The following is a 21,103-nucleotide window of genomic DNA, read 5'->3' as shown; positions in this document are numbered from 1 at the left end:
GCCTTAAATCTGTTGCTGTGATCTGGGTTAGATTTGGCCCACTGAAGTGCAAACAAATGTATTTTATTTCGTGTCACTACATAACCGTTTTGGCGATGCTCATTCACCATGTCTGCTACATGTTTTTCGAGTTCTGGCCAATGTGGAGTGCCTCTTCTTAATGCACACTTACCCCTTGGCATACTCTTTAATGCTTTTTCATTTGCTTTCCAGTCCCGAACCATCTTTTCTGTTACTCCATATTGTCTTGCAGCAGCGCAGTTATTATGTTCCATGGCAAAGTTTACAACTTTAAGTTTGAAACTGGCTTCATATTTCTTTCTTCTTGCTGGTGGAGCCATGATGGGGTTTTGACTGTTGGACATTTGTATACTGTACTGTATGTACTGGTGCTATACTGTATGAACAGGTACAGATACTGGTGCTGTACTGTATGTGGTACCCAGTATACAACAACCAGCCAATCACGGCAAGCGATGTACCTTACCGGCGATTGGCTGGTTGTTGTATACAAAGCCTGCTTGGATTGGTCAGCTCTCCCTGCCTGCCCAGCCCTCCCTGTCTCCAAGACTATCAGAGCGGTAGCGCAAACACGCCTCTTTCACCCGTCTGGCCCGCCCTTGTATCCTATTACCTCCTTCTCTGCCTCTCAGATCTCGCACATGCGCGCCGCTTCACTTCAGTCCTCAGGAGCGAGATCTGAGAGGCAGAGAAGGAGGTACGGTAATAGGATACAAGGGCGGGCCAGACGGGTGAAAGAGGCGTGTTTTTCTGGGCACAGCGCCGCTCTCTCTCTTTTTTCCATACCCCGGGCGTCCCGGACGCCTGCAGCTTGCTCCGCCCTTCACTTACACCTTCCCGGTGAGGCGCCCCCTCACCTCGTCATCGGGCGGGGATGCGGCCGCGGCCGTTTTTGAGCTCCCCCCACCATATGCGGCGACCGCAGATTCTCCAGTCCGGCTCGGAAGTTTCAGCACCCGCCCTATAAGACGACACCCGGCGTATAAGACGACCCCCGACTTTTGAGAAGATTTTCCTGGGTTAAAAAGTAGTCTTATACGCCAGAAAATACAGTATATAAAAAAAAAAAAAAAAAAAATCAGACTTCACCTTAGGTAAGAACCTGGTATCAGATCTGAGAACTACCCTGTCCTTTATGAAAAGGCATGAAAGGTGGAACAACCATAAAGGCATTCAATTCACTCACTCTCCTGGCTGACATGATGGCAATAATGAAATCCATTTTGATACATAAATGACAACAAGAATACTCAGTGAAGGGTTCAAAGGGTGGTTTCACCAGCCTGGCCAAAACCAAATTGAGATCCCAAGGGACAGAATCTCTAACAGGGGGATACACATTTGATAAACCTTTCAACCTATTGATTGAACAATGAACAAACAGCGATCTACCATCAACTAATGTATGATACTGGAGATGAATGCTAATGAACTTCTAATGATAAATTAGATAATGTACTTACTGTCTCGGGGTTAAGCATTCCAGAATACAAGGAATGGAAGTAGATACAGGGGAAGCAGGTTTTCCTTTCATCCATACCTGAAATCTGGTCCACTTTAAAATGGTCAAAGCTTCTAGAGGGCTGTTTTCTTAGGGCTGATCCACACTGGGGTGGGGGAATCGATCTAGGAAACGCAACTTCAGCTACAAGAACAGTGTAGCTGAAGTCGACGTTTCCTAGAGCGAACTAAGTTTACTTACTGCGGGTCCACGCGGCGCAGGCAAGCTCCCCCGTCGACAGCGCTTCCTCCTCTCGGCGAGCAGGGGTTCTGCAGTTGATGGGGGAGCGCTTCTGGGATTGATTTATCGCATCCAGATAAGACGCGATAAATCGATCCCAGAAGATCGATCTCTAGCCACCGAATCAGGCGGGTAGTGTGGACCTACCCTTAGTTAGTGTAGACTGACTGCACAGATGAAGAACTTGTCTGCTCAAGAGCAGATAGAGTCAAAATCTGATCACCCATGCCGTCAGGTGAAGAGACTGAGTTTGGGTGAAAGATTTTGCCCTCCTGCTAAGACAGTAGATCTGGAGACAAAGAAAGATGCGTAAAGGCTCCATCAGATGGTTGAAGGAGAATGGTAAACCACCGGTGACATGGTCAAGTCGAGGCAATGAGAATCATCCTTGCCCTGTCCTGATGTATGTTTTTCATTACCTTCTGGAGCAATGGAAGGGGGGTAGGAGACGGCATACATCAAACCGCTTCCCCAGTGCAGAAAGAAAGCATCCGACAGGGACAGTCCATTCCTGCCTGCTTTACAGTGGAAGAGGCAACACTTTTTGCTGGACTTCGTTGCAAACAGGTCCACATTTGATCGACCACAGCTGGAGAATATGGTCTGAACCACCTGATCCCTTAAGGACCATTTGTGGATCTGAGAGCTGTCTCTACTGAGATGATCTGTGACTACATTGTCAGATGCAGGGCCACAGTATAAATGTCATGAAGGATACACCAATCCCATAGACTTATTGCCTCTGCACACAGGAGTGCAGAGTGAGCATTCCCCTGCTTGCTGATGTAATAAATCACCAATGTATTTGAGTCGCCACCTGCACAACCTTCCCCCATAGGTGAGGGAGGAAAAACCTGAGGTCCAGAAGAACAGCTCTCAATTCCAACACACTGATGTGCAGCTTCTTTCCTGTTAAAACCAGACCCTCAAACTGTCAAATGATTCAGATGCGTCTCTGTAATGGAATTGACACCTGCCTCTCGTGAGTGCCCCCTTATGTTCAAGTGTGAGCCTGCTGTTTCTTAGACCTGGTCTACACTGGGCGAGGTGGTGGTGAGCTAAGTCAGTCTAAGTTACGCAACTTGAACTACGAAAATTGCGTAGCTGAAGTAGACGTACTTAGAGCTACTTACCGTGGGGTCTTTACTGCAGTAGGTCGACTGCTGCCACTCCCCCATCGACTCTGCCTACCCTTCTTGCTCCGGTGGAGTACTGGAGTTGACAGGAGAGCGGTCGGGGGTCAATTTATCGCGTCTAGTGAAGACGCGATAAATCGACCCCCACTTGATCGATTGGTCCGGAGATAAGTGTAGACATGCCCTTAGTTCTTGGAACGGGGTGGCACCCACCTCTTGTGAGCATCCTCCCCCCTGTCCCTCTTCCTGCCCCCTGGCCAATGGTTTCTTTGGTGGGTCTTCAGCGACTCAGCTGAAGGGCTGAGTCACACACATTGTCTGTAGGTGGAACAGAACAAACACCTTCCAGGGTATACAATTTTTACCTTCCACCAAGACTTCCTCTCTGGAGACATTGCCCTCTATATCTGTCCAATGGGGCCCATCGAGGTACTCTCCCACGGGTACATCCTTTTCAGCAGCCCTCCCTGGGGTCAGTCTTTAACCAGACCAACAGGGCCCATTGTGGTACCCTCACTTGATCTGGCTAGGTTCTGGGCTCGGTCCTTGCTCGATCCTTGTAGCCAGCTCGAGCTCCTTCTTAGCTCTCCTGGTCTTCGGTAGCCTTCCCTGGGCTCAACCCTGCCTGCACTTCTTTCAGCCAGTCAGGAACACGGTCCTCTCTTTTCCAGCTCCAGGCAGCAACTGACTGCTCTGTCTCTGTTGCTCTTTTTTTATATTGCCCTCCTGGCCTTTGATTGGCCACTCCAGCAGCCCCTCTGATTGACTGCTTCCCCCTCTAGGCTGCCTGAAGGGCTTCTCCTTTGCTCTTTTCTGGGGCGGGGTGAGGTGGAGGTCTCCGGGACTAGTCCAGCCCGTCACAGTACCTCAATCCATGTTCAATGCATCCAAAGTTACCATCAGAGATGGATCTGGGGGACTGAACTGTACACCTCTGAGCATTCACTTTGACTGACCACCATTCTAGAGAGACTGATGTTCTGAGGCATGGTGATCCACCCAGGAAGCTTGTCCCAACTTAGCCTGTAGACCTGAGACATCCAGCGCTGTATAGGTCTCGTTCTTAGATGCGCAAATGGGGTCACATTAAGTAGCAGCTGCCATAGACCCTGAGACCCAAAAATAATTTTACTCCGAGTGGAACACTATTGAATTTTTAATGAATCCTGGCTCCTCTTGAGAAATCTTTGCTCTGGTAGTAAGGCTCTCTGTTCCACAGACCCCAGTATCGAGCCCACAAAGGGAATCCTTTGAGTAGGAGTAGAAATTGACTTAGGGTAATTGATAAGGAGTTTGAGGTCCAAAAATAGACTGTCAAGGTAATATGGTGTATCAGGTCCTCATATACAGTAGCCAATTGTCCAAGTACGCGTAAACAAAAATACCACGATTCCTTAGGTGCACTACTATCACGGAAAGGCACTTTGTAAAAACTCTGAATGCTGTGGCGAGGCCAAATGGGAGCATCTTGTACTGGAAATGGTGCCCAGCCTGCATGAACTGAAGGTACTTGTGAGGACTGTGACAAACCAATATATGAAAATATGCATCCTTTAAATTAAAAGTCGTGAACCAATCCATGACCAACAGCAAAGGGATTACGGAGGCTAAAGTCAATATATGGAACATAAGCTTCCAAATGTACTTGTTCAGATCTCTTAAGTCTAGTATTGGATGAACAGCCCTCCATACTTTTTCTGTACCAGGAAGTAACGTGAGTAAAAGCCCTGACCCACCACTCAGGCATATGGGGACCTCATTGACTGCTATCAGAAGTAACTTGTCTACTTCTGCAAGAGGAATAGTCTCATGAATGGGATCCCTGAAGAGGGGAGGGTAAGAGGAATTGGAAGGGCGGGAGGAGGGAAGGGGAAGCAACTTTTCCAAATTGTGTGGCATAGCCCCTTTCTACAATCTCTAGCATATATTGTTCTGATGTAATTTGCTGCCATGCATTGATAAAGTGGACTAGCCTGTCTCCAAAAAGGGGGGATAGATTGATCTTGATTGATTGGTTCTTGACTCTCAGTTGTCTTGTCAAAATTGAGACTTCTTGTTCCCCAACGAAGAAGAGGAAGCAGATTGCTTAGATCTAGATCTCATTTTGAAATGCCTCTTTCTGGAAGGCTGCTGGCATTGTTGACATCTCTCATTTGAAAAAAGAATGACGGAGGCTGGGCGTGGGACTCTCTTTGGTACTGGAAAGATTGTCCTAATAGAGTCTATCAAACCCAAAGAGTGGGCTGTCGATCTTGCGTCATTTAGTTTTTCCAGCAGTTTGTCTGTCTTTTCAGTGAAAAGATCCTCCCCTTCAAAAGTAGAGATCCTCCAGGTTACTCTTAGCATCCAGAACTAGAGAGGATAAACAAAACTATGCATGACTCCTAATGGTCACAGCAGATGCCAATGCTCTGGCAGCAGAGTCCGAAGCATCAAAAGAGGCCCTGAAGGAGTGCTTAGCTACGTTTTGGCCCTCCATTAAATTGGCATTTGCCAACCTTCCATCATCAGGTGAGTCTTGTAAAAATAATGTAATCTGTTCTCATAAGTGGAATTGGTAGCAGGCCACAACTGCTTGACAATTCACAACCCAAGTATTGAGGTATGATGTGGAGAACACCTTTCTCCCCAATAAACCAATCCTTTTCCACTCCTTGTTGGCTGAGGTGGAGTGTGGTTGTCCAGATTGTGCCCCTTAACTGGCAGCTGCCACCACCAGTAAATTAGGGTTAGAGCGGGTTTGGAGACCCTAAAACCCCTCAGAAGATATCTGACACAACTGGTCAGCTTTTCTAGAAAGCAGGTTAAGAAAAAGCAGGCATGGTCCACATGGATTTAGCCGGCTGTAGCAAAGTATCAAAATGAGTAAGGATATTCTACTCCTAGAAGTAGCTTCAAGGATACCAAACATTGGGTGAGAAATCTCTTCCACAGGCACTACAGGAAGATTTAAAGTGGACACCATATGATCCGCCAAATCATGGTACAGTTTATCATCCTCAGAAGGACAGGAAGCTGAAGCTACCCCCAAGATAAATCGGGTTCATAGTCCATTTCCAAATGCTCCAGCTCAAAGATGGGAGCTACCTTGTTGTCTTCCTTTTCAGACAGCATTTCCTGCATCATTATCTGTAACGTTGATGGATTTGGAGGAGGGCTGTTTTGTCCCTATGCCTCTTTTTCTTTGGTGCCAGGATTGATGGAACTGAAGGTTGCTGAGGGCCCTGATTTGAACACAATCAATTAATTCCATCTTCCTACATTCAGAAGTGGAAGTTGGAACCAACCCTTTGTCTTGCAAGTGTAGGAGTTCTGTCAGGGTTGGGTATCTGTGAGGTATGAGGTATGGCACTGGTGAGGGTGACTGAACTGTCTCAACCTCTCTTCTGGAACTGCATGGCCATGGACTTGGACGTGTGTAGCCTTGGGGGCTTGATTAAGGGAGTCACAGGAACCTGATCCAGCCCTGACCAGGGTTGCTTCTTGGAACCCTTCAGTTGCTACGACCTACTGGAAGCCCCAGGGGCCGAGACTGTTCTCTTGGACCCTGGATCTGAGGCCTGATGGGATCCAGAGCATCAAGCCTTGAAAGTTTCCTTTTGTTAGGGGTATAATGCTGCAGGAGGTGGAATCTTATGCTTCATTTAAGCAGAGGTCCTAACCACTTGTGGTTGTAAAAGTCCCAGGTCATTTTTTGCAGCATGAGGAGTGTTAAATTCCACCTGGGTAACTGTATTTACAAACAAAAAATTCCTCTGTAGTTTCAGTTTGCTATAGTATTCACCACGTTCTGTCTAAAATTGCTGGTGTGTGCTTTTAAAAGGTTGCTTGGTACCTTTTGATCATGGGCAAAGTGATCCCGGAATCTGTAATTTGTAAAGCTGAAAGGTGCTATGCACATGCCAGTCACCTTCCCCAAAGAAGACAAAATATAATATTTTAACTGCCTATATTACTGCAACATTAAGACTGAAAATTTAGATACTTTTATGGGTGTACAGTTCCTTCATCAGTAAAAATGGAGAAACCCTGGATTCTGCAAAGGCCTTTATTTAGCAGTGTGATTAGATTTAGTAGTGAAATAGTGTGAGTTTATTCAAGGGTGTAGTGATTTTCTGGTTTCACCCACATAGTTGTCATTGGGGCATTTAGTGCACTAGATAAGGTATTCCAAATGTTGTGATAGGTATAACGTAGGACCCATGGATCTTGAAAGGAGTATTGGGGGGGGGGATGTTGTTCATATGTCTGCAGGTTTTACATCTGTTCTGACAAGGTCTGGTGCCACTTTGAGTTGGTGTGTCTTGGGGTAGCTTGCTTCTGATGATGAGCTTGGAGAGGTTGGGGGAATTCCCCTCAGAGCATATTATGTGGTGTCTGAGTCCCTGGCTGCAGATAACAGATTTCTTGGTGTGGTTGGCGTGGTTACTGGATCAATGAAGGTAGGTGTGGTGATCTGTGGGTGCCTTATATATGATTGTCTGTAGGATTCCATTGTTGAAGCGGATTGTGATGTCCAGGAAACTGATGTTAGTGTAGGAGTGTTCCAGAGAGAGTTTAATGGTGAGGTGGTAATTGCTGAAGATGTGGTTGTTAGGAAATCTCTGAGGGAGTTTAAGCCATGAAATATCATTCATGTATCTCAGCTTTATCATTGGCTGTGTGGTGCATTTGTCCAGAAATTCTTCAAGGTGGCCCATGAAGAAGTTGGCATATTGAGGAGTCATCCTAGTTCCCACGGTTTGGACAAAATGTTTGCTGTTGAATGTAAAATTGTTATGGGTGAGGATATAATTGATGAGTTTGGCAATGATCTTGGGGTGAATATCTGAGGGTTGTCCATTGTCTTATAAATATTTGAGGCAGGCAGTTATACTGTCATTTTGAGGGATGTTGGTGATGAAGCAGGCTGTTAATGTCGCAGAGTTTGTGGAGGAAGTCAGTTGTGTCCAGAGGAAGCTGGTCTTTTTGGTGGTGAGTGGTCTTAGGATGGTTTCTATGAGTCCAGATATTCCTTCAGTAGGAGTGCCGTGGCCATTTAGCTGTGATGCTCAGAGTATCTTTTCCAGACTTGAAGATGAGCTCTATGTGGCTTGAAAGCGTGTATCTCTCACCAACAGAAGTTGGTCCAATAAAAGCTATTACCCTCACCCACCTTGTCTCTCTAAAATCCTGGGACTGACATGACTACAAATATAGTAAGTTATTTTACAGATTAAAGAGGCTCAATCGTTACTCTGTGAAGAAAATCTTTTGCAAGGATGCAATCCTTAAAGTACTAGCTTTCTTTTATCAGAAAACAAGAAATTGGCTAGGGCTATACTATCTGAGCTCCTTAGATATTAATGTACTTCCTTCCTAATGTGAACTAAAAAAAAATCCCTCAAAACTTTTAAATAAACTGTTTTTGAAAGATGATCATACTGAGAAACTGAACTTTGTTTCTGCCAGTGACCTTTGAAAAAAGTCCATGAGGTAGTTTTCAAACAGATTAAATGTGGTGATTTCATTTTTAAGGAATTTACAGTATAGAATAAAAGTTCTCACTACCACTTCATGATCCTCAGTATAAATCATAACAATGTCACACAGGAAACTCTTCACATTTCATTAAAAAAAACAAAACGGTTACTTAGTATTACATTAATAGCACAAAATTAACCTGAAATGTTTCTTTTTGAATAACTTCATAATTAAGTTACGTCTGATGAAGAGGGCATTCACCCACGAAAGCTTATGCTCCCAATACTTCTGTTAGTCTTAAAGGTGCCACAGGACCCTCTGTTGCTTCATAATTAAAGCTTATTCAACTAAGTTCCAAAGATTTGTTTCAGAAACTGCTTTTACTTTTACAGGATTATCAGATACCGTACATAGGAGACAGGCTTAAACTTGCATAATGACCACAAATAGCAGTGCAATAGAAGCTAAACAGAATCACATCTGGGGGACATATTAGGATGCATACAACAACAACAAAAAATGGGCAGAATATAAGACTATGGAATCCAAAAATCAGGAAATATTTTCATTATGTCACAATCTTTAATCTTATTCCAATTCCTTCTCCATTGTAACCCATTACAATGCATAATAGCTATCTTGGTGAATGAGCTCAACAAACCCTGGATTTGAAAAGTCTCAGTCCTTAAAGAAGAAATGTTTTGGTAGCATTATAAAAAAAAGAGGTATCAATGCATTCCAGATACTGGAGGTGGTGTTCTGCCAGAATAAATAGGGTAAGAATAAAATAATACAGAGTACAATAAAAATCTGCTCAATTTTTTATTCTGGCAAGAAAAAAAAAAAGGAATAATTTTGAACATGTGCTATAAAGACTAAATAAGAGTAGTGACAAAGATATTCAACATTGCAGGAGGCAGGAACAAATGAGGACAGGCAGCAATTTTGTGCACACTATGGCCAAGAGTCTGAAATGTTTATTGAATTAACAAAATGACACCCAGGAACAACATGTCCTGGCAATGGTTTTAACAAAAGTGAAGGACAAGGGAAAGGAACAGCAGTCCGGAGCCATCACTGGCTTTCCTTCATTTTGGTTTTTATAATACTGAGCAACCCAACTGTTCGAAGGTCAAATAGATCTACCAAGTTTCATAGTGTTGGGCAAGCTACTGCACTGGGAAACCACTGAACATTGCACTAAATTTTGGCATTCCAGCAAATCCAATCTCTAACAATGAAACACACCTTCCTGATGTCAATCCTTCTCCCACATATCTCCATTCAAGAAGCTAATCTAACCCTTGCTGCCAGGATGCAGAAGCAAAATTTGTGGTCACGTGAAACAAAAAGAAATAAAGATTGAACCTGATTGTGACCTACATAAATTCCTAGAGTCCATGTCAATGAAACAGCCTGTACCTTGGCATGAATAGTCCAAAATGAATGGAAGTGAGAAATTATCTGAGATGCAGCAACAAAGAATCACCATACACATCCAAAAAAAAAAAAAAAAAAAAAAAAAAAGGGGGAACGGGCCTGCAATATACATATCTTTTGCCAGGATATAAAAAAATAAGGGTGGGTAGGTGGGTGCTGCTGTGTGTACTGGAGTAGGAAGGTTATGTGTCTGACCCCAGCCTTGGATGGGGACAGCCAATCCTAACACATGACACAGACAGCATTACTGACCAACTGCAGCCCTTCTAACAAGGGGTGTCTGCCATTGGCTGACAAGAGTTCTGATACTACCCGGGGGGAGTTCAAACAGGTTTTCAGATCCTTTCCCAGCAAATTGGTGCTAACCAGTGTATTCAGAGCTCTTTGACATACTTGAGTTTCAGCTTGGTTCTCAACCCGTAGCCCAAATCAGCACGCAGCTGTGGCCCATGTGACATTCTCAGGGTCATACAGGTAGTATTGGATGCGGCCCACAATGGTAAATAGGTTGAGAACCACTGATAGAGCAGGAAAAACCAACTGAAACTCTAGTCAAGCAGTGAGATGACATCCAAAATTAAATTTTGCAGTTTAATTTTTATTAGAACAACAGTATATGGCTCTCAGTTGGAAGTGTATCAATGCCCAAACTTGAGTATTCTTTGAAGAGATATAAAATAATACCAAAAAAAATGTTGTGCATAATTACTGTGCTTTTACTTTGTTCTGATATATTCCACATTAATTTGCATGGTTTACCACTGAAATTATTTTTAGTTTGGTTAATATAATAATTATGATTAACATTTGTTTCAGGTCTGACACCTGCCTCTATGGCCCTCTGTTAATTGTTGTGATTTTGCCATTACATTTTTTTTGTTTTTTTGTTTTTTTGAAAAATTGAAAAAGATTTTTCTCTCTTCTTCTGTGTGAAAAAAAAAAAAAAAAAAAAAAAAAAAAACACACTCACCCAAAGTACATGGGAAATTGCTTGACATACTATACAGGGAAAACCATACTGCCAAATGCACAAAGTAAAACTGAAAAATCCAGAAAAATATCTCCCTGCAAACTCCAAGATCTCCTATTTACCTATATCTTACGTTAAAAAGAACAAGTGAGATTTTAAAAATCAACAGCATCCCTGTAAGTTGATAGATAAACTATTCTCAGGGATCATTTCATCCACCACCGAAATGTAGCTACTTCTGGAATGAAATGAATCAACTGTAATGTACAGATGTTTAGGAGAGGAAGTTATTTTTAAACACAGAAATGGACTTCTAGACATCTCTCCCTTTTGTTCATGACTCCAAACACCATTACTGGAACTGCTTTAATAGAAAATCAGTGTACTTATTCTCATTTCAATTTTGCAGCTGGAAATAAGGGGGTGCCTACATCATGGACTCCTAGCAAGGGCTACACTTTGGGAACTGTTGAACTACAGGACTTATTCAATCTGGACTCACAAGGAATGTACCACCTAATGAATCACCAAAGCAGAATCTAGACTTTTACTGGAGGTCTTCATCCAAGAACTGATCAGGCCCATCCCTGATATTCTGACAGCATTATAGCAAAAAGTTTTAGTGTACAAAATATTTCTATATCTCCACAGAATTAAAGTTTCTGATATAGTAATAATATTACTCATTTAAAACTGCATTAAATCCACTATTGTAGAAATGAAAATAGGAAAAACCTAGAGATACCTCTATGAAGTCCAGAAAGCTCTATATTAAGAATTACTGTATTAACTACAGGCAAGTTGGAAGAAGAGCACTGTTCGTATCTATACAGGACCTAACAGTGAGAAATCTAGCAAACTCCCCAAACACCGGAAACTTTATCCTTTTTGTATTCTTGTACTAATTGCTCTAGTATTGCATAGCATAACCATTTCAAAAGATGCCCTATTCCTAGAGCAACTAATAGCTGTTGAATTTTTGTTGAAGAGGCAAATCATACAACAAATTAAGTATGATTTCTATTAATTTTTAGAAGACCTTTGTAAGACCTGTGGATTGCACTCTCTTGATTTTTGGAGTATAGCTCTATATTCAATTTTTAAATGCAAATGTTATCATCATTCTCCACGTTTCTATCCCATGAATAGAAAAAATATGAGAACTCTCAGGTGGCCAAATACATCCCACTTCTTCCCATGGCTGTTAGCCAGACTTTACAGTGTACAATGGATAAAGTGGCTGTCTTATATTTCACAGCTATTGAGTTCAAATTTCGGTGGTGTTATACTTTCATTAAAAAAATCTTATCTTTTATTCTTTTGGTGTCAAGTGGATTACTACAGTTTAAACAGTTCTTTCTTTCATCCCTAAATACATTGTATTTAATGGAAATATTTAAACAACTCTTTGCTGAAGAAACACTTAGTACTAGTCTATTTTAATGAAGAAACCAAGGACATGGATTGAAAAGAGAATGCTCTTAGTATCTCTTAAAAGTATCATTTTTAAAAGACTTTTGTTGTATGTTTTGAAAAAAAATACAGGACCCTTCTAGTGACCAAGATAATACCTCTGAATTCCCAGTGGGCATTAATTCAACATCATGTAGCCCACTGTATGAAATGTCTTCCTTACTCACAGAAGTAAGGAGCTCATAGCCTTTGGGTTCTATTTATTAAATCTTCTCTTCATTTCCTCCCCAAAAGACAGACCAAAATCTCATCCAAAATGATAAATTGGAAAAAGTCCAGCTAGTGTGCATAAAAGTGAGATATTTAAAAAATAATTCCTTTAGAAAAGGATTGCCTAGAAGTTTAAATGGTCTTGTTTAACAAAATACAATTAGGAATAATATGGCTCCCCCCCTCTTAAGTTTACAACTCCCATTCTAGGCTTATAAACCCTACAAGTGTCTTACTTTGTCATTTAAAAGAGTAATGCTTTTCCAATATGGCTGATTTTAACAATATAAGTTGCACTGAACATTTGGTAAAGGGATGAGCATGTCTGTGTGGCTTTGATTTTGTCTGAACTTTTTACCATGGGTTCTAAAGGCCAAGTCCTCAGCTGGTGTAAATCAATGTAGTTCAGTTTAAGTTACTGGAGCAATGATGATCTGTCCCAGAGTACACACATCACATATCGTATCTAGCTTTAATTTTATTTGTTTCTGGCTGCGCAGCAGGAACCTCACTCCTACTTTTAAATGGAGAAATCAGGGGGAAGGGTTATTTTGGGTGTTATTTGGCTACTGATCTATTTAAGAGTGATTGTTATATCAATAACTAAAAAACACAAAACACAATCATCTTAAACTACACAAATCACCTCTGTTCTGACATCTTCCCCTTCTCTTTGGAATAGTCAAGGGTCACCATTTTCTTCAGCTTTCCTCTCCCTTGCAGAATGCTCTATTCCAGCACTCCTTGTCATGTATCCTTGAAGAGTCTCTACTGCATTATTTATCACTGAACCATTAGCGCAAAGGCATCAACCTGTGGTTTTGGGGTGACTTATGGCCCTTGACTCTCTAACCATATTTGATTTTTAATTAAATATGTTTCCTGAGTCTTCCCCTGTGATTTTTAAACATAAGTGTTTGAGTCAGTCCTGTCACTCAAGGGAAAAGGTAAAGGCACCGCCTCCTCATAAACCTGCCATCACTTCCTCTGCATCTCACGAGGAATTCTGAGCAGCTACTGTCCCTTCCCTGTTGCAGCTGCTCAGCAGTCCTGATGTCTGCCTGCCGCATTGCAGGGGACAGAGAGAGTATCTCTGGCTGTTACATCTGCAGTGCTGTGGCAGCCTCTGGTACAGTAGGATAGGCGCTTGGCTCGCTTTGCCTAAGCCTATAGAAGTTGCTATCAAGGGATAGCTTCCCTCCTCATTAAAGCCATCTAAGGCAGCCCAGGATTTCAATCGCACTGTGAAGAGAATACATACCTGCAGGTGTGATCATCACTCACACTTGCAATATCCTGACCGTCTTTAGGGGCAAACACCAGATCATTAATGTAATCTGAGTGGCCATCAAAGATCTGTTAATCAGAACAAAGAAATATTTTCATACTGAGGTCATAAAAATAATAATTCTGATAAACAGCAATATTTGAGCATTCCAGTAGCTTCTACAATGTGTTTGAGAATTGCTACAGGAAAAGCATATACATTTAAAATGAATTTGGGGTTCTACAGTTAGGAATACAAACTTATCCCATTATTACTTATTTGTATTACCATAGTGCCTACAAACTGCAGTCACAGTCCAGAACCCCATTGTGCTAGGTGCTCTACAAACAGAACAGAAAGATAATGTCTGCCCCCAAAGGGTTTACAGTCTAACTTTAAGACAAGATACAACACATGTACACAGATGGGGGAGAACAAGGAAAAGAGACAGTATTGGTCAGTGTGGTAGACTACTGTGTGTAAGACCACTGTCTAACTGTTCTAAGTTATCTTTATGGACATCACTGCAAATGAGTTTTAAGGAGGATAATGAAGTAGCTTAACAGATGTTTACAGGGAGCTCCTACCAAGTGTTTGGGGCAGCAGGAGAGAAAGCCCAATGGTGCTTGTTTGAAAATTTAAAAGTGTCTGCTTTCAGTTCTTTGCTGATAATTAGATCAAACCAGGTTTTCCTCTAAGACAGTAATGTCAGACTATAGTCTATGAAATCTTTCCAAAAGTGCCAAATGCAAATGAGCTTTACTATTAAAAAAACAAAAATGGCTTAGTGGTTACAGTCAGACTAATCATATTCTTTAACTGCTTTTGCATGTTTTGTGTATCTCTACAAAGTCCCTTATTGTGTAAAATGTGTGCTATGTTGCATCAAAGTCCTCCATACATCCACTGTAATTTTGACACCCAGCTATAGGCAACAGGTAGTTTTCAGTCAAATGTCATTAGGAAACTGGGGTATCAAGTTAAAAAAAAATAAATCAGCCCAACATGAGGCTGGTCTGATCCTGGATGCTCAACAAGTTCTGAGCATCTATAACATGCTTTAGGACTGTGTTGTATATTACAGAAGCTCTCACCTTTAAAAAAAATTTTTTTCAGAGCAAACAGATAAGATTCCCTTGGATGGCATTGTCAGCAACTTTGACACAATGCTCCATATTATTCTTTGCTTACCGAGGAGGAGCAACTGGTTGGGTGGCTTAGGAGGGTGGATCAAGAATGGCACAACAGTAAAGACAGTGATACCTGCAGCCTCTCCTCCTTTTAGGAAAGTGCTGGATTTAGGGGCAGGAGTGTATACACATGCTACAGCACCGCTGGGTGATGCATGCAACTTCATGTGCACATGTGTTTACATTCCAAACACACATACTCATTTTGGTTCTTTACTAATTGAATTATGGCTTTTTTCCATTGTCCGTTTAAACACACAGAAGAAATCAATCATCATACGTAAGGCAGATGAGCTGAAACCTGATTAAGGTACAATACAATAAGTAAAAATGAAAGAATTTATAAAGCAAAAATGCATAATATATTTTATAAAAATATAAAACTGACAGGTTAATACACCACAAATGAAAATGCTGATGAGAAAAAAAATAAATGTGGTTCTCAGCAGTGTCGATTTTCCTAGCAAATTCTTCTTGAATTTCAATTGAACATTTGTATGTGCTAATTAGTACACAGTCAATTACACAATAAGTGTAGGAACTAAAATGCTATTATGGATCAAGATGTAAGGTAGAATTTTCAGAAACCCAAAATGCTCACTTTTGAAAAGGGATTTTGGAGCCTAAGTCACTTAGGTATTACAAAAAATGACTGTAGATAAAATTTTCACAAGACAAGTTTCTAAAGCAGATATATGAGTTCTCCACTGCAGCAGGTGGCGGCACTGCCTTCAGAGCTGCGTGGCTAGAGAGCAGCAGCTGCCGGCCAAGTGCCCAGCTCTTAAGGCAGCACCGCCACCAGCAGCAGTGCAGAAGTAATGATGGCAATACTACACCATGCCTCACTTCCTTCCTTCAGAGCTGGGTGCCAGGCCAGCAACCGCCGCTCTCCAGCCCACCCAGCTCTGAAGGCAAGAGCGGCTTCTCACATCCCCCCCAACCACGGGAATACATTCCGCACTATCCAGTTTGAGAACCTCTGCCTTAAATAAATGGAATAAAAGACTAATGCATTTATAAACATTCTTTGAAATATGTGTTTGTTTTCATATGGCTTCACAAAAAAGCAATTGTTGGTCTAAGGAAGTATTTCTCAGAATTGTCTACAATTATGGTATATGTGACTGCACTGATTTCAGTATTAAGGCTTTCAATTATGATGATTATAGAAGGAGAATCTTAAAAGTTGCAATGAAAACAGAAATTAATGATGATTTCCCAACCATTTTAAAACAAACATTTATGCTGTATCCCTAATTTATACTCACTCGCTCTTTCCTTTATAGAACATTCCTAAAGAAAGCCTAGATATTAAAAACATTAGTATGAACTTTTGCCCCCAGCTTTCAGTATGTAATAGAATCTTTTCACTTCCCCACTTCAAGCTCACATGTTGACAATCTGTCCTTGCCTCATTTTAGTCCAAGCATAAATAATACTTGCTGTTCTAGAATTCTGTTAAATTCAGTTATGCAGTCATTTTTCTTTTCTATTAAGAAGTACAGAACAGGAATAAATTGCAATTACCTGCTGCATGCAGACATTTCCTTCTTTAATGTATTGATTAAATGTTTCCAGGTATTAGAATACATTCAATGTTGCGGATCATAATAGTAGATATTCCTTTTACAGTACAAATACAGTTAGCTAGCTTTTAATACAACATATAGGTTAGGGGACAAAATAAACAGACTAAATTCTACTAGAGGCTAAAAAGATAGAAAAATAAATTCTAATAATGTGTATTTTACCTTATATTCATGCTTATCCTGGAGATCTGAAGTGAATAGTCTTAACTTCCTATCAGCAGCTGCAGTACAAAATCTAGAATAATCAGGGGGGGGGGGGGAAAGAGGGGCAGGAAAAGCCCTTCAATCATTTCTCACTTGCAAAATTTCCATCCCAACTTAAGTTAAAGATTCACTTCATTTTTCAGAAGGAAATTCAGATTATGCTTTTGAAAATGAACATGCTTCTAAATATTATAATTCTCTTGTGGCCCTAACAGTCTTTACAGTATTAATTTGAATGCAGTGTATTGTAGCTGCATGTCAGGCGGCAGGGTTACTTTATATTGAAAGAAAACGATCCCTTTTGCCCAACCAAACAAGTCACATAATGAATCGTGAAATCTTTGAAAACAGTAAATTATAATTAGCATTTGCACTTCTTGTTATCAGTGGTGGTCAAATGGCTAGAGAAGTTAAAACATTTATAATAGCAATTGAAGGAGATCCTAATGTAAGTTCATAAAGCAATTTCTAGCATGCTTTAGTAGCGGTTTAAAACAGAAGAATGGTATTAACACTAAACATTTTATTTTAAACATCAGATTTGGCATTTCTACACCATGTTTGAAACACTGCTTGAACATTAAAAGTACTTCTAATTGATAAACAGGTACTACTATTTAAGGGTCAGCAGTTTGTTCAGACTTAATAAAAGTATAAAACTAGGTTTTAATGCTCTTTTACTGTAGTCCCACAGTTCTGTGGTTTCACAAATAACATCTGAATCTTGCGTGACATTGGCTTGTACCAGAGAGAGCATTTCATCCAGTCCTAATGCAGACTTGATTGTTGTAGAATAGGGCATTACAAAGAGTCCCTAGCAGTGTTCTTTCTAGACAGACTACAGAGAAGGTTAATTACATTTTATTTACACCCACTTTCATATTAATTATTTTGACTAATTCACAACTGAATTGTTCTTTGAAAAAAGTAAAAATTAACTAAAGCCAAAGGGTGAAATTCTGACCCCACTGCAGTCAATGGGAGTTTTGCCATTGATTCCAATGGGGCTAGGATTTCATTCAATGAGTCTAACTTCACTTTTGCATAAGGAATAAAAGGTGGACAGACAAAAGAAAAGTTGTTTCTGTATTTAAACGTTTTTAAAATACCTTATCTGGGGAGGTAAAGCATCCAGTCTGGTTTCTGGACTCCATGCTATGGCATCGACTCTGATCCCATGATGAAACGTTCTTAGTGTCTCATACTGTATTCCTTCCACTTCTGCATCCTCCTCCTAAATATATAAAACATTGTAATAAACAGAGAAAATGTTATGCTATAATTGATCCTCCAAACAAGTCCTTCAATTCTAGATTAGTGTGAATTAAGTCTTGTGGTGACCAAAAACTACTATTGGATTGCTTTTCTATAATGTAAGCTCCTCATGGCAGAGACCATGTCTTTCGATATGCTTGTACAGTGACAAAATCATACCTTGAGTGATTTTACAATATAAACAACAATAACAATATTCAGTAACTTGTGATACATAAGTGAGTGGTTGGTCTCCATCCAGTTTCTAGTGAACAAGTAAGCATATCACAAAGCCAGCACTGCAATTCACATCTTTGTTAGCAGTCTCAGCAGAAAGCTAAAAACTCTGAATGGGCAAAAAGATTGAGACTGTAACTCTCAGAGACAGGAACTTCATAGACTTCAGGTACATTATCTGAAGGATATGGAAAAGTTTGTACTGCATCTGATCTTTGAGTAAATATAGGATATTATTTTCAAGTGTTGTCCATTTAGGACCTTTGACAAGAGCTAAAAAAGAAGTCAAACCACCATAAGGTCAATAGTATGTAGTGGGTTTTCCAAGCTAACTAGTTTCCAAGTTAATTATTGAATGTTGTTAAATGTGTGGAGAACTGCTATCATACAGCAGATAAATTAAAAGTAAATCCTGAACTATGTAGTAAAGAGTATCTAAGTTAGAAATGTACTGCTGTACTATTTCAGCTACTGGCAGAAAAAGAAAAAAAATCCTATGAATATATTGTTGTTATTGCTTATGCATTAGAGGGTCTAACAACATTTCCAATGTTTTATCACACACAGCCAAGTGTAAAGATTTTAGAAATTTGATTCAAAGATAAAAAGCTCCCCCATAGGTTTTCAAGCACATAAACCAAAAAGAAACCCAACACTAGAAGATACTGTAGGCCCCTTTTTAAAACAATTTGTATTACTTGATTATTTATATAATTATGGGCTCACAGAACAATATCTTAAAGTTTTACCCAGCTATTTGCCAACAGTAAGTATGCCGAGATGTTCAGAGTGAGGATAGTCAAATAAAACTGTTTCTACTTGTAAAATTCTGTATGTCAATGCAGATAAAGCAGGTAAAGAATTTTAAACATGTGAGTGCCAATCATCTGATAAATTTTATGGCGTTTTGCCACGTTTGCTAGGAATTCTTCAAAAATGTTCGCTCTTATCTGAGACCCTTTTAAAAGTAATCACTAGTTTATGACATTTTTTTTTTTTAATCACTGAGTCAGTTGTCATGAAAAAAAGACACCTTAAGAACTATATACCACTTATCACAAAGTTAGGTCCTCATTTCAGCCCTTTCTTAAAAAGATAGATAGATTGAACAAGAGAAAAATCACAAATGCAAAATTTGTACCACACAGGACAACAGCTGACTCTTTTCTTCAAAACATTATTTTCTGAAGTATTGCAGCATTTTAATATAACTCATTTAGAAGCAAAAATAATTTAATTCATCTCTGGCATTTTCGGAGCTAGCCAGAAACTTAACATGGACATAAATCATTAATAATAGGTACCCAAAATACAGATCAGGGCTCAGATTGGTGTTAAAGAAAAAGTTGAATAGAATGTGATAAAACACAGCACTTTGTAAATGCACAGCAGATACCCAATTACACAAAGAATAGTGTGAACTCAGAATTGCATAACTTTCCAGGTAGTAGTTAGAATCTTCGAAGAGATGCTGCAACAAAAATTACTTTCCAAGGAAAGAATAATTGCTTCAGTGTAAATCTTATTCACTGTGAACTATGACATTATGAAACTTTGTAGTAGCAGAATGAAAACCTCACAGAGAACTATCTATAATTTCAGTTGCCATGTGTTTCTGTGTGAAGCAGAGCTATTTGGCGAATATATATTAGACCCATTATAAATAGAGTAAAAGTATTTTTGTTCCAACATACTATTTTATCAGTGCCCTTTAATTCATCTTTATTAAATATCGGAAACTAAAAAAATCTTTGATAAAAACATATACTAACCTGAAATCTGCAAGTCCCAATAACTACATAATTATTGCCACCGTATGCAATTAGGGAACCTACATCTCCACTATCAAATGGATTGAATTCCACCACATGCACATAATCCTCACAATCCACAGTGTAGGTAGCATTTCGAGAAGAGTCTTGCTTCATCTTCAATGGTAAAAATCAAGTTAGCACAGACGTAACTTCTTCTGTAGGGCATGGAGCTAGATATCAAAATAAATATATATGTTTTAGAGAACTTGCTGCCACAGTAGTGTATCAAAATACAACATTAGTTTATCAGCAGACAACAACAAAACAGATGAGATTGTCTTTAGACTCTATATTTTAAAAGTCAGAATGCAGTTCTACTCTTGAAATTATTATCTAAGATGACAACTTCCTGAAGTGAATTCTTTTCTGGCTTGTACATCATTGAGAGAATTGTTCATTCCCAACTGTAGGGCCACCTTTGCAACCCCACGGTCTTGTAATTCTGATCTAATTTATACTTATGTAACCCTTTTAAAGGCAATAGGTTTGCAAATCTATAACTGAAGATAGAATGCGAACACAGTTGGGGTTGACTAGATGTAAATGAGGGCACTTGGCCTGCAGAATCTTTATTATTGACAATGATGATAAACAGCTATAATTTCAGTTCCCAGGCTGCCTTTGCAGTGTTGGTAGTTTGAAGGTTACAGTATTAATTTTTTAAATTTATAAACTGGGCAAACTTGATGTGAAAATCACTGGCACACATGAGCAACTCAGACTTGCTTTCTTTTGGTGTTGGCAATAATGACTGTAGTATCATTTTAAACATAACACTCATTTTTGGTTTAATATTACTTTTAGGGCTGTCAAGCGATTAAAAAATTAATTGCAATTAATTGCGCAATTTAAAAAATTGTGATTACACTATTAAACAATAATAGAATACAATTTAAATATTTTTGGATGTTTTCTACATTTTCAAATATACTGATTTCCATTACAACACAGAATACAGAGTGTACAGTGCTCACTTAATATAGTTATTTTTGATTACAAATATTTGCACTGTAAAAAAAACAAAAGAAATAGTATTTTTCAATTCACCTAATATGAGACAAAAAAGTTTGTTTACATTTGCAGGGGGTAATGCT

The 21,103-nt window shown here is 39.8% G+C and overlaps 1 protein-coding gene across 4 annotated transcripts in view; it reads right to left on the bottom strand.

Moving 5' to 3' along the window:
* The window catches only part of NUP37 (nucleoporin 37), a 44,764-nt gene that overhangs the window by 20,283 nt on the left and 3,378 nt on the right, over positions 1-21,103 (bottom strand). For all 4 annotated transcript variants that reach the window (XM_034778754.1, XM_034778773.1, XM_034778763.1 and 1 more), the window contains exons 2-5: positions 19,968-20,179; positions 17,814-17,938; positions 16,663-16,735; positions 13,716-13,810 (exon numbers count right to left, since the gene is read on the bottom strand). In XM_034778754.1, coding sequence (XP_034634645.1) covers positions 13,716-13,810; positions 16,663-16,735; positions 17,814-17,938; positions 19,968-20,123 — 449 coding nt within the window. In that variant the 5' untranslated portion in view covers positions 20,124-20,179. The remainder of the gene's footprint in view (positions 1-13,715; positions 13,811-16,662; positions 16,736-17,813; positions 17,939-19,967; positions 20,180-21,103) is intronic.

This window comes from Trachemys scripta, chromosome 1, assembly GCF_013100865.1.
Source record: "Trachemys scripta elegans isolate TJP31775 chromosome 1, CAS_Tse_1.0, whole genome shotgun sequence".
Lineage (NCBI taxonomy): Eukaryota > Metazoa > Chordata > Testudines > Emydidae > Trachemys > Trachemys scripta.
Note: the sequence above shows the minus strand (reverse complement) of the source record. Positions and strands in the feature narration are given on the sequence as shown.